This window comes from Diospyros lotus, chromosome 15 (assembly GCF_014633365.1).
Source record: "Diospyros lotus cultivar Yz01 chromosome 15, ASM1463336v1, whole genome shotgun sequence".
In the NCBI taxonomy this organism is placed as follows: Eukaryota; Viridiplantae; Streptophyta; class Magnoliopsida; order Ericales; family Ebenaceae; genus Diospyros; species Diospyros lotus.
The window spans coordinates 27,575,102-27,589,784 of NC_068352.1; the positions used below are offsets into that span (position 1 = coordinate 27,575,102).

Below are 14,683 nucleotides of genomic sequence, written 5' to 3' on the forward strand. Positions count from 1 at the left end.
TTGTTACTTATGTGTATATGTAATTTTTATAAATATTATTATTATTATATACTAACATGTTAAAATAAACATGAACATAGTTTCTGTAAATTGATTTTATATGCTGAATAAAATTACACCAAAACCCTTAAACTAGGGACAATATCGTTGAAATTGGATTATTCTAACAAATTACTAAGACTTATCTTTTTTTTTAATTTTATTTAAATACTACTTATCATTTTGTATATATAGATAATTATGTTTAATTTTTAATTTAAATATTTGATGAGTTTTATTTTACTTTTATTATAAATTTGTGTTAATATTGTTATATAATTTTTTTAATTTTATAATAATTAATATAACTTAATATATTTTTAAATTTATTAAACCTTATGTGATAATTTTTATATCAAAACTTTAATTGATATATATTTTACTTTAAACACGGAAGGTAAACTTTCCGAATCTCCTTTGCGCCAATAATGAATTATAATGAAAAATAATTTTAATAATAAATCTTTGATTCAATAATTGATAGCCCATCTTTGTCAATGCCAACGCGGAAAGCTGCATTTCCGATTGTCCTTTGTGCGGCGAAGTCGGCTTTCGAATTCCACTTGCACCACTCATCATTGCTATGGATTGCAAAACGCGGAGGATAGCTTTCCCAGAGTCCTTTGCACAGCCAAAGTTAGCTCTGTTACAGCGAAAGGCGATTCCTATGCTTATGTGTTTGAGAGCACTAATATTGCATTTGGGATTTGACGGCCTTTCTTTCCTCTGGATTGGAGCTTTGGTTGAAGATTAGGTACATCTCTAAAACACACCAACAGCACCAATATTCCGTTTCTTCTTATTATTCTCTTCTCTCTATTGTCCCTTTACATTACAAGAAGAGCTACTCACCTCTCTCTTCTGTCTCTCCAGCTGCTTCCTCTCATTTCAGGCGAGGTATTCATTTGTTCCTTAATTCTTCTTCTCTCCCTTTCTTTGATTTTCTTTGGCAGTTGAATCAAGATATGAGTTCGAATGGTACAAACCTAGATAGAATAAAGAACGAAGAATTTTGTTTGGATTTTCTGTTCTTCTTCTTCTCCTTAATCTCCAGACGCGCACACAAACACATATAGCTACCTCTTTGAAATCTCATTTCACAGGACAGGAGAAAATTGCTTTTGAGAAATTCATGGATGCATGTGTGGGGAAGATTGTCGAATTGCTCGCAGATGGCGTGGTTAATTATGTCAAGCGCCATGGGGCCTATGTGATTCGATACAAGAACAAGGTCCAGCTACTCGAACAAGAAAATAAGCAGCTGGGTGAAATAAAGGATAGGATCCAGAGAAAGGTGGATAGAGCCGAAAACAATGGAAAAGTCATTGAAATTCAGGTCTCTAGTTGGCTAAAAGAGGCAGAAAACATGGAAGGAGCCATTGCCAACTTCCTGCAACAAGAAAACAGAGAATCCTTCAAGTGTTTTAAGGGCTGTATCTGTCCCAACTTAATGTGGCGTCACAAGACGGGTAAGGAAGCTGACACGAGGAAGTCGGACGTCAGTAAACTGATAAGTGGGGGTGACGAACTAGAGAAGTCGCCAGTGGCGCGCGATGCCCCTTTCGAATCGGATCTGAAATTTTATTCTTCTCAGTATTACACCACGTTCCAATCAAGAGCTTCAGTTGTTGAGGAAATCAAGAATGCTTTGAAGGATTATGGAGTTGACATGATTGGGGTCCATGGGCCTGGTGGAGCTGGGAAGACGACGATGGTGAAGGAGGTTGCCAAAGACGCTGAGAAACTAGGAATTTTTCATAAGATTGCGATTGCAGTTGTGTCTAAAGATCCAAATACCTCAAAACTACAAGAAGATATTGCAACCCAATTAAATCTCGAGTATAAAGGAAAAAGTGAGTTAGAAAGAGCAGATGGGCTACGAAAGGCATTGTTAAATGGGAAAAGAAAGATTCTGGTAATATTGGATGACCTTTGGCAATTTCTAGACTTGACAGCAATTGGAATTCCTACTTCGGCCCTTGGCGTCAGAGGTTGCAAAATTTTGCTGACCTCGCGTAACATAGAGGTCTTCCACATGATGGAGGTTCGTTTATGTTTTTCCATTGGGTACTTGGAGGAGGAAGAAACATGGGAGCTATTTACAAAGGTGACAGGAGAATTTGGAGTCGATGGATCGATAGCAAGAAAGGTAAGCGAGAGATGTGGAGGTCTGCCTATTGCTATCGTTGCAGTTGGAGCTGCATTAAGGGGCCAGAAAGAGTTTGTGTGGAATAATGCACTTCACCAATTAGAGAAGTGCCCCCTAGAACACATTGAAGGAATTCATCCAAAGGATTATACCCCCTTGAGGTGGAGCTATGATTTTCTAAAAGAAAAGGATGCAAAGTCGTGCTTCTTGCTCTGCTGTTTGTTCCCCGAAGATGCTGAGATTTCTATTGATGATTTGGTTAAATATAGCTTTGCCTTGGGGTTCCTTAGAGAGGTGGATACGCTGAAAGTTGCAAGAGATAGAGTAAAAGCCATGGTTAATATGCTGAAAAGTTCATGCTTGTTGCTAAATGGAGAAGAGGAGAATTTTGTTAAAATGCATGACGTTATTCGTGACCTTGCAATTTCTATCACAAAGGAGAAGCAAACTGAACACGGCGGTGGTCATGATTGGCCAGGGCAACAACGGTTCATGGTAAATCATGATATTCGAAAGTGGCCGAAGAATGATGCCTGGAAGCATCACACAGCAATCTCCTTAAGGATCAATGATGACAACTTTCCTTTTCCTTGCGACGTGCTCAATTGTCCCCTAGTGCATACGCTTGTGTTGGAGTCTGGAAAATCTTCACTTAAAATTCCAAATAATTTCTTTCAAAGCATGAAGGAGGCAAAAGTTTTAGATTTGAAAGACATATTGTTGGACCTTCGGTCATCGATTTTGGAGTTGGATTATCTTCGGATGTTACGTCTAAACAATTGCCAATTGTTAGGAGACATGTCTACAATTCAAAATCTAAAGAATCGCATTGAGATTCTTAGCTTTAAAGAATCTACTATAGAGGAGTTGCCACAAGAGATTAGAGAATTGACTCATTTGCGATCCTTGAATCTAATGGAGTGGAATAGCCTAAAGCTGATTCCAAAGGGCGTGATATCCAATTTGATCAATCTAGAAGAGTTGTATGTTACAGAAGACTTTAAGGGATGGGATACTACAATATATGGTGGGGGAATGAGCAATGCGAGCATTGCTGAGCTAAAATCATTGACTCAATTAACAGTTTTATATGTTAGTATTTCAGCAGAAAGTTCCAAGATTATGGTGCAGGAATGCCCTGACTTATTTAAGAAATTGATTAATTTTAATATATTTATATCCATTGCCTACCCTTTTCATGATCAATCCCGGAATGTTTTGAAAATTGAAGATATTCACCATATAGATGATAAGTTTCATCTCTTGATGGATAAAGTTGATGTGTTGAAGTTGTCCAAGATTCAAGACTTGAGATATTTGTTTGGCAAGCCACAACTACAATTTACACCAAGTGGTGGGAGATCTTTTAGTAAATTAACCTATTTAGGTATTGTTGGATGTAATAGCCTTAAATATCTCTTTTCCCCATCCTGTGCCAAAGCACTCAAACTCCAAAAACTAAAGGTATCGAATTGTAGCAAAATTGAACAAATAATTGGAGTAGGAGATTATTATCATGAAGAGGAAGGTGTAATTGATGAAGCAATTATTTTCAGTCGGTTGAAAATTTTGACTTTGCGCAGCCTTTCACAATTTAGAAGCTTTTGTCCCAAAATGGAGAAGACAACAATTGAGAGAGACCCTTCAAATTGGACTACAACAGCAGAATCTATTTTTAATGAAAAGGTACGTATTAAATTTTAGCATGTTATTTATTTTTTATTTTAAATATTTTCTCTAGGAAGTTGTTTGATAAAATGTCACTAACAGAATTATTTTATTCGTTAAATTATTTTTTATCATTTATGAAAATAAAATTAGGACAAGTTAACTAGTACATTATGTTTTTATCATTTAAGAAAATATTTTCTTTTTGTCTGTATTGTCAAACTATTATTTTTTAAATAATTTTTATGTGTTGATAATAGTAAAATCAAAAACTAAAATAGAAAAGTGTATGTTCTAATATTAAATTTTATATGACAGGTTTCTTTTCCCGTCTTAGACATATTGAATATTGATGACTTACCGGTGAAAGATATTTGGAACAATCAAATGATCCAATCTCCAAATGGATCAAACAAAGTATCTTTTTCTCAATTGAAGGACGTAAGTGTAGTCCAATGTCATAATCTAGTAAATGTGTTCCCTTCAAATATGCTCCCACAATTGCAAAATTTGGAGAGGTTATCTGTTAGGGATTGTTCTTCTTTGGCATTGTTAATTGAAGGCCTAAACTCTAACATCCAAAGTCCTAGAGTTAAATTTAAATTTATTGATGTGTTCTCAAAGTTGAGAGATCTTGACTTAAGGTATTTGCCCAAGTTGATGAAAATATGGCTCAATGATGAGGACTATTGCTCCTATGACAATTCTGTCCATTTATACCTACAAACTATATCAATCATGAGTTGTGGTAGTTTGAGATATGCATTTTCAGCTTTTGTTGCTAAACATCTTGCGCTCATCCAATATTTAAGCATAAAAGCTTGTCCTGAAATGGAAGTGATAGTGTCGGAGGCTAAGGGAGAAGGAGAGATCGATGATGGTACAATGACATTCAAGGAATTAAAAGAATTGTTGCTTGAAAATTTGCCAAATCTTAGAAGTTTTCATGAGTACAAGTCTGAAGCATCACATTTATTTAATTATCAGGTACGATTACTCCAACTCTTTTAATGGACATATGTAATGAAAACAAAAAATAAAATTATTGTTTTAAAGTATCAACATACAATTATAATGCATCATCTCTTAATCCTCCTCTTAAGAAGTTAAATATATTAACATATTATAAATATTTTATTTTAATTTTTATTGTTTTTATTAGTCTAGATTACAAATGTAGTCCTAATAAAATAAATATATATTTTCACATTAAATGCACCTTAACACGAGTGTTAAAAGAGCATAGATATGTACTAACTAATCTATCTTTAGTATGAAAAAATATGTACTAATTAACTAATCTTTCTCGCCATAACATGCTATCTATTTTTTTATTTAAAATATTTTCTCTAATATATTTTTTGATAAAATGTCACAAACAAAATCATTTTATTCTTTAAATTATTTTTATTATTTTAAAAAATAAAATTATGACAAGTTAACTATTACTTTATGTTTTTATTGTCAAGTGAACTATTAATTACTATCTGTTTTTTAACCCTTTTTTTTTTGTTGATAATAGTAAAATTAAAAATTAAAAATTAAAATATAAAAGTGAATGGCCTAATATTAAATTTTATATGACAGGTTTCTTTTCCCGTCTTAGAGGAATTGAAGATTGATGAGTTACTACTGAAAGATATTTGGAGCAAGCAAACGATTCAATTCCCAAAAGGATCAAATAAAGTATCTTTTTCTCAACTGAAGAACGTGAATGTAACCCAATGTCATAATCTGGTAAATGTGTTTCCTTCAAATATGCTGCCACGATTGCAAAATTTGGAGAGATTACGTGTTAGGGATTGTTCTTCTTTGACATTGTTAATTGAGGATCTCAACCTTAACATCCAAAGTCTTACAGTTAAATTTAAATTCATTGATGTGTTTCCAAAGTTGAGAGATCTTGAGTTATGGTATTTGCCCAAGTTGATGAAAATATGGCTCAATGATGAGGACTATTGCTCCTATGATAATTCTGTCCATTTATGCCTGAAAACTATATCAATCATGAGTTGTGGTAGTTTGAGATATGCATTTTCAGCTTTTGTTGCTAGACATCTCGCGCTCGTCCAACATTTAAGCATAAAAGCTTGTCCTGGAATGGAAGTGATAGTGTCAGAGGCTAAGGGAGAAGGAGAAATCGATGATGGTACAATTGCATTCAAGGAATTAAAAGAATTGTGGCTTAAAGATTTGCCAAATCTTAGAAGTTTTTATGAGTTCAAGTTTGAAGCACCGCATTTATTTAATTATCAGGTATGATTTCTCCAACTCTTCTAATGGACATATGTAATCAAAACAAAAAATAAAATTTTAATTTTAATATGTCAACATACAATTATAATATATTAAGTTTTAATCGTCTTTAGAAGTTAAATATACTGGTGTACAATAGATAATTTTATTTTAATTTTTATTATTTTCACTAGTTTAGATTACAAATATAGTCATAATAAACCAAGTGTATATTTTTCACATTTGAAGTTGAATCTTCTATCATTATTAATTAGATATTATCAAGAATTCATTTTATAATTTTTATTCTTTCGTTTGATTTTGTAATTATAGTTTTAACTCTACTTATTAAGTTATGCATTAGCCAATTATAAGAGCCTCGATCTCTAAACTAGGGTTTCTTACCAAATATGTCACACCTATGCTTTGGCCATTGGCAACCCATCCTCCTATCTAGCAGTTCCAAATGTTGGATTCTTTATTAACATAATATTAAAGCTTCTCTTGATTTTTTACCTCTTCCAGGCCACCTTTCACATTGATGGTCAACGTCTCGTTCGTCCACGATAATCCCATCACCCAACGTACAAAGATCCTTCCCTCACAAATCTCATTTTCTTTATCCCTATTTTTCTCACTAGCGACTTCCCCTTTCCCTCAACATCAACCACCAAAAACCACCCACAACCACCATCACACCTAGAACCTCCGTTGACCCCACACAGCTCTTTCGAAAGCACCCTACATAATCCCTTTAAAATCTTAGATTTCCTCTGTAAATCTTACCCTAAACCATTCTCACCATACTTCTGCATAAATGGGAAACATTCTCTTCCTTTGTTCCCTCAAAATAAGCCCTCAACCTCACCATTATCCTCGCTAGGAGGTCCTTTTCACTATCATCAGTATAGAGTTTAAAATTGATGGTCATTCCATGACCGCTGCACACTTCTCTTCCTCAATTTCCCAAGGTTGGCCCCTCGACCAAGCTTTCTTAAATAAATACAATCAGACGAATGAAGCCCTCTCGACGAGACAACATTGGGATTTAAATGGGGGCTTTCTGTGACCTTTCCCAATCAAGACATGATGATGATGGAGTTATCATGCTCAATTTACTGTTAATTTTTAGCTTGTTTGTTTGTTTCAATTTCTCTTAATGCTGGGTATCTTATTTCTTCTTTGCATCCCGTGGTGGCAGCCTTGTTGGGAAATTTGGCTTTAGCTAGCTTGGAAACAGCCTAAATGCAAGCAATAAGCTTTCTAGGTCACCTTCCCCCCTTCCTTAAAGAAGCAAAAGTTAATTAGTTACCCTTAAGCAATACGATGAATTTTTTGCCTTGCTAGTCTCTACTAAATCCCCCCACACAAGACTTGCCTATTTCACTCTGCTTATGTTTTTGTGTTCTTAGGACTTGTTTTCCCTTGGTTGTCTTGTTTTTGTGTTCTTAGGACCTGTTTTCCCTTGGTTGTCTATTTCACTCTACTTATGTTTTTGTGTTCTTAGGACTTGTTTTCCCTTGGTTGTTGTTGCTTTAGGCCTTTTCTTACTTAGCCAACTTGTTTTACTGGGTTCTTCCTCCCTTTGTGAGCTTTGTTTTTAATCTACTTTCCAAGAAAAAATTAAAAAAAAAAAATCATCACATGAATGAGACTAATGTACACATTAATCTTTCAATTAAAAGTGTCTTTCTCTTTGCATATATAACTGCTATTAAGCTCTTAACAGGAACAAAACAAACCCATTTCTCTGTGTAGTCCAAAAAATTAATGGTAGGTAATTTGCCTCGTATATTGTGAAGGAAAATGTGAAATATAATATTCATTCTTGTTGATGATTGCCATCATAAATTAAAGAAATTTAATTAGAATTTATGGCAACAAACTTCAACTCATATAATTAGGCATTATTTTATTTTAATCAAGAATTATTTTGAAGTTTACAAAAAATATATGAATATATAGATTTTAAGAAAGTAAAAATTACACATATATATTATATATATACAAATTTTATTTTTTTATCATTTTTTTAATTTTATTTATTCTAAGAATAAGGATGATAATTCTAAACATAAATTTTTGCAGGATGCTTGTCCAAACGTGAAAACTCTCTATTTGGGAGACTTCAAAAGTATAGGAGAGATACAAGTCTGGGATCTAGCTACCATACAAGAACATCTACACAATGTGAGCTTAATTAGATGTCAAGTCTCAACCAAGGTTTTTTCTCATCATATGAAGCGAAGCTATAGAATGATACATTTACAGAATTGCCGGGGGTTTAAACACGTTATCGACCTTGTTGGCACAATAAGCGTTGGTGAAGAGCACTTTATTGATGTGAAAAGATTAAAGCTCTATGACTTACCTGAGTTGGTGTCTCTATGGAATAATAATTTTCATGAAATTGGAGCCATTCGAAACTTAAAGTACATACATATCAAAAACTGTCCTCAAATGAAAAATCTGCTCACAGATTCTATGCCTACAACTCTTCAACACCTAGAAACGCTAGCGGTGCAATCTTGTGAAATGATGGAAGAGATTATTGTTATTGAAGAGAATAATATTAATATTATAGGGGAAGAGAAGGCAACTTGGATTGAATTTTCAAAATTAGAATCTTTGATTCTAATTGACCTACCAAACCTCAAAAGTTTTTGTAATGATGAGAGAGGTTCCTTTAACTTTTCATCATTGCGCGGAGTTAGGGTGGAGAATTGCCCAAAAATGAAGACCTTTGTTTTTGGACAAATTTGCTTGCCGTCCCGAATGATGCAAGTCCTGGAAGGAGATAATGAGAATGTTGAAATCACAAATCTCAATGCATATTTTGGGGTCAGGTAAAATTGTAAAATCTTATACAATTTGTGAGCGCTTCCTTTATATTTACTCAGTACTATTTTATATACTTTTTAATTGGTTCCATTTTAAAAGTCCGTGGATATTATCTTGCCATTTTTTGACAGGAATGAGGATAGCAATCACATGAGCAAAATCATACATTGGGGGAATAACTTCGGGTACTTTGAATTATGTAACCCAGAATATTTCTTTGATGACGAGGAAATCGTGAACCTATATAGCTATGAACGTGAACAAGAACGAAAACGTGAATATTACAGGGATGATTAGTACATCACGGAACACATAGGTTGGTGATAAACCCTTATTGTAAAAGAAATTTTTTTTCCCAGTTTTCTAATTAAATATAATATCAAATTTGCTTAGTTTGCTATCAACTCTTTGTTTAGTGTGGTACAATTTGAAATTTTCCTTGCACCCATATAAAAAAACTAAATACAAATCTTAACACATTCGGATGCATATTTGATACAGCAAAACCTATACATAAGGTGAGCAATTCAAGATCGATGACATGATGATGAATTAAGTCCATTGAGTTCCATTGGTAGGTACTTTTGAATCATTTATTATTTCCCTGTGATGATATATATATAGAGAGAGAGAGAGAGACAAAAACTTTTGTTGTGAGTTGTTGCTCTGTTGTCTTTTTTTTTTTTTTTTTAAATTATGCGTTACCACTTACGTTTTCAAATCCATCTCAGAGTCATCACAATGGAGGAAATGTTTGATTGTCTTTCTTAACGTTACGGGTGTTTGCTAGATTGCTTTTGGGACATTGTGCACGTGGTTACATATATATATATATATATTGTTCATGATGTTGGGATGTGTAATGAAGGATTTATTTTTATTATTAAATTAATTATAACAAAGTGTATGCTTTGGACTTTTAATTGCAGAATTTGTTATAAATTTGGTTTGTATAATAATATTAAGCATTTTTGTTTAGTTGGGTCTAATGGATATATATATATATGGATAAACTCGATTACTTATAATTATATATTTATTTTTTGGTTAATGTTTCCCTTTATTTTTGGATACCATTTATTTAAGTTTATATTTGTCTTGTTTAAAAAAAAAGAAAAAGAAACCAAAAAACTGTGTAGAATGGTTTTCAATTAAAAGAAACAATCTATTGAAAAAGAAACATAAAAATTGCTTGGTGGTGGAGCAAAAATTAATACCTTAACACGAATCTTGAGAAAAATTGTTTGGTGGTGGAGCAAATATTTGATTTATTCATTCACAGAGCAATAGTTTCTTTTTGTCAACTCACTTGTCTAAACCTATTCGTAGCTGCTTCCACCTGTAATTTAAATTTAATTTTCATCAATAATTAAAACACTGGCGACTATAATAAAAATTTATATTTGCTACCATTGAGGATGAATTTGGTGAAACATGTCTAACAACAAGACTATTTTCACTGAGTTAATGACTTTATAGTTTTATCTCATTCAATTCAAGTCCTTTTTGAGTTTGACATAATAAGTGTAACGATCCGTTGTTGGGTCTAAGCGTTATTGATATTTTATTTTGGACATTAGAATTTTTGTCTTTATTAAGTTATTAATTTGTGAAAATATTATATGTGTTGGTAATGATGTGGATTAAAGGAAATAATATTTTTGTGGTATTATAATGTAAGTGGTTTAATATTTTTGTGTATTATTATTATTATTATGTGATGGAGCAAGAGAATGAAGAAAGATTTGCAAATGAATTACATATGTTTGTGTGTTATTTTATTTGGGCCTAAAATGTAAGTGAGTCATTTTATTTAATTGAGCCTAAGCCCATGTGTATTGTGATATGTTTAATTGAATTGAAATGACATGGATTGTGTCCCAAGTTGAAAGAGTGCCCATTGGGCCTAAGAATGTGTTGGACTTGGGTCCATGTGCATAATATTTGTTTTTAAATAAATAGAATTATATATATATATATTGTGTATTATGTGGATTAAAAGGAAAGAAGAAAGAAAATGTAAAATGCAAAGTGACCAAATGGTTCTTTCTTTATTGAAAAAGGTAAGGGCAATTAAGAAATTTCATAATGGGGTTGAATAAAGAAAATGAGAAAGAAAAATAGAAAATAGCAAAAGTCTAAAATGGGCATGGGATATTTTGTGTTGTGTGTAATGTGAAGGGCATAATGGTCATTTGTAGGGGTGGTAGTTGGAAGATCACATCCCCGTTGTCTCTTCTTTTTTTCTCATTCTCCCTATTTTTCTTCTTTCCCGTGCGCATTCTTCTTCTTCTTTCATATTTCTGCTATATTTGGAGCTTTAAGAAAATGGATTGTTTGGCATCTGGGCGAGCTTTTTCGATTTTCTTTTAAGGCAAGTTCTTCTTGCACTCTTATTTTATGTGTGCAAGCTTCCCTTGTTTTCCATTGTGATGTTGTAATGTTTCATGGTTCTTAGTCCTCTCATTGATAAAATTATTTTTGGTATCGATTAGATATCTTATTTGAACCGTATCTTATGTCAAAGATTGTGTCAGGTCTTTGTGTTAGTCTCGTTGGGGTTTGTTCACCCCATTTTTCATTCAAGGAATGACATTTGTGAACTAGGAAGCTAGTGGTGTTTGTTTTGGGGTATTTTGGGTCCATTTCGTGTCTTCTGTGTGCGTTGAGTCGACTATTTTTGGGGCTTAATCAACTCAACATAAACCTGTTTTCTTAGATTTTTGGTGCCAACCTCGGTCCAGTCGACTAATGGGGGTTGATTAGTCGACTCATCAAAAGTCGACTATTGCCTCCTTAAAAGTCGACTAATCAATTCTTTTTTTAGCACTGCGCATGTTACGCTATTTTGACCATAACTTTTGGTGTAAAATTCAAAATTACGATCCGTTTGAAGCGTCATAAACTAGACTTCGAGGGCTTTGGTTTGATATATAATATCATATAATTTGGTTATTATTTGAATTGGTCAAGACTTTCCTTAATCCAAAATAAGCATGATTGTTTATCTAAGATGTTATTAATTGTTTCCTCTAGCATCCCTCAACCCTCCAAAATACTAAGATGTGATTGAAGATATGCATATGTGTATGCATGGGCTTATGAGTGAATGTGTTATTGACACATTTAAATGTGCATGATGTTCATGATGTGTACATTTTTATAATAGAGCATGTATGTTATACTTATGTGAGATTCCATAAGCATTGCATGATATTATGATTTGTGCCCCTATTACTATTATTTTAGAGTTGCGGCTATGTTCTGCAAATGGAAAAAAAAAAAAAAGTGATATCCTAAAAAACGCCTGACACGGGTGAAGTAGCCATAAACCTAGTAGGCAATGCTCAAGCCAATGAGCGACAAATTGATTACATATATATATATATATGTATGTATGTATGCATTCATGCATGTGAATAAAGGGCTTTGAGAGCCAATGTGATCCATGTATATGGAAGGCTGTGTGAGCCAATGCGATGTATGGAGATTTATGTATTCATGAGAAATGAAACGATGCATAAAATGCATAGTGACAATGGCATGGGAATGATTTTAATGATAGGAACTAATGGGAAATGCTATTTGTACTTGGGAAGTTGAGTCTATTCCACTTTGATTTATCTATGCCTTAACTCTATCACTCCATTTGCTATAATATATGCTTGCTTATGGAATGGTATTATTAATGAGCATTGAAGGACGGCTTTAAATTGTTTTGGGGATCGAGTCGGATGTATTCTATTTTGTTATTCATCCCTTCATTCTTGTTTCGTTGTTATATATGTAAACTTGACGAGCCTTATGGCTTCCTTTGAAATATGGTTTTGATGGATCATAAGAAAGTGAATTTCTTTGAGGATGTTGTTGTCCAATCTAAAAGGCATGAACCCAATGGGTGTCTAGATGTCAGGTAATGATTTTATCTGGCTCTGAGTTGTTTATGCATTCGTGTATCGTTCTATGGGTACTTCCATTTGCTATATACTTGCTGAGTCTCGTGGCTCACATTGTTTCTTTTGTCATTTCAAGTAATGAAAGATAGATATTTTTGGAGTGAGTTCTGGTTAAATGTGTACAAAGATGTTCCAACCTCAAATATTCATGGGTGTATGTTGAGAGCAAGAAATAGAGGGTTTATTTTATTTTTAAAGCGTTAGTACCCTTTTATTTTCAAAATGTATGGGCAGTAAGCCCAAGATGATGATGTAAGGAATGTCATGTAATTTATTCTGGCTTCTATTGTTAGTGAGCAAGCTCGAAAAAGAAACTTCTTTGAAAATTTTGAGTATCTATATCCATTCTTAATAGACCTTCTCTCGGACTTCTTGTATTAGTGGAAAAATCTGGGAGCAGGCCCTGACAATGAGATTTAATATCTTAGTCTCCCTTAAGTAGAAGATGAAAAATGTCACCCTAATCTCCTTTCTTGGTGGTGGCAATGTTAAGGAAACATAAAATTGTATGGATAAAGAGGAAATAAAAAGGCACAAACATGTCCCTCAACTTGAGAGTTTTAGCCGTTTGTGTCCATAAACTTGAATAGGACCTATCATGCCCTTCAAGTTCTAATTTTGAATCTATTACACACCTGAAATCTCAAATGTGTGCACGTTTGGACAAAAGTTTATATTAATACAATATATAAATATTGATAAATTATATATAATTATTTTATTATTAGATAATGATAAATTATATATAATTATTAAAAAATATATTAATACAATATATATGTTATATATACACAGTGATGGGGGCAGACACCGACAATGAAAGAGGCGGCAGAAGGCACGAGCGAAGAACGACGACAATAAAACATGAAGGAGACGGACGATGGCGACAGACATGGAGGAGGCATCGACGGAAACTAGAGGCAACGGTTGCTAGGGATAGGGATGGGATTGGAGGCGATAGGGGTGGTTGTCATGGAGGAGATGGAGGCATCGATGTCGATGGAAAAGCTAGGGATGTGTCTAAAGAGAGAGAAGAAACCCATTTCATAGCTCACCCTTCTCAACTGCACCTACTTTCACGTACGATGCTAATTGGACAATGAGATACATAATGAGTCTAAATTTAAGATTTCAGGTGTGTAATAGGATTAAAATTGAAACTCGAGAGACATGATAGATCCCATTCAAATTCATGAACACAAACAGCTCAAAGCCCCCAATTAAGGGGTATGTTTGTGTCTTATGTCAAATAAAAACTAATGACCTATTTGTTTCAATATGCTCGAAAGGCGACCAACATTACTATTGGTTTGCCGACTACACCACCACCCAACATGACTGGTCATATTCCCAGTATACCCCATACTTAGCCATTATCCTTTCCTCTTATATGCTATAAACAAAATTTAATTTAGCAAATTAAAAAAAAAAAAAGAGAGGGGCGCTTAAATGGAGCATACCTTAGCCCTAAGTTCGAAGTAAAAGCCCATCGATGCGCCCAATGGCACTACAACCAAGTAATAGCACCCCACATTCACATATGCCGCAAAGGTTTGCCAGCCACAACAACAGCCACACCTTCACATTTGGGGTAGTTCAATTACAATCAATTAACCATATTACTAAAATTTTTAAGTAATGGCATTGGTAGAAGTTCAAATGGTCATCGAATGAGTCGAACTATTGGTTCACTAGTTCATTAACTCAACTAAGTGATTGACACTGGTTCACAAATTCGTATTTAAAATATAAGAAATTAAATTTTTTTATGAGAATAATTTATATCTTTAAAGAA

The 14,683-nt window shown here is 33.5% G+C and overlaps 1 protein-coding gene across 8 annotated transcripts; it reads left to right on the plus strand.

The window, feature by feature from the left end:
* The first annotated feature begins 577 nt into the window (after positions 1-577).
* On the plus strand, positions 578-14,091 carry LOC127791787 (probable disease resistance protein At4g27220). 8 transcript variants are annotated; one of them, XM_052321838.1, is made up of 8 exons: positions 578-793; positions 913-936; positions 1,143-3,874; positions 4,175-4,843; positions 5,444-6,112; positions 8,180-8,937; positions 9,064-9,248; positions 9,434-13,180. In XM_052321838.1, the coding sequence occupies exons 3-7, from the start codon at positions 1,172-1,174 to the stop codon at positions 9,227-9,229; spliced, it is 4,965 nt and encodes a 1,654-aa protein (XP_052177798.1). In that variant the 5' UTR covers positions 578-793; positions 913-936; positions 1,143-1,171; the 3' UTR covers positions 9,230-9,248; positions 9,434-13,180. The 8 variants fall into 8 exon arrangements, 7 of the variants coding, with proteins under 7 accessions (XP_052177798.1, XP_052177800.1, XP_052177797.1 ...); XM_052321840.1 differs by having other exon boundaries at positions 1,148-3,874; XR_008020992.1 differs by adding an exon at positions 13,684-14,091 and having other exon boundaries at positions 578-3,874; positions 9,434-9,506.
* Positions 14,092-14,683: the final 592 nt, after the last annotated feature.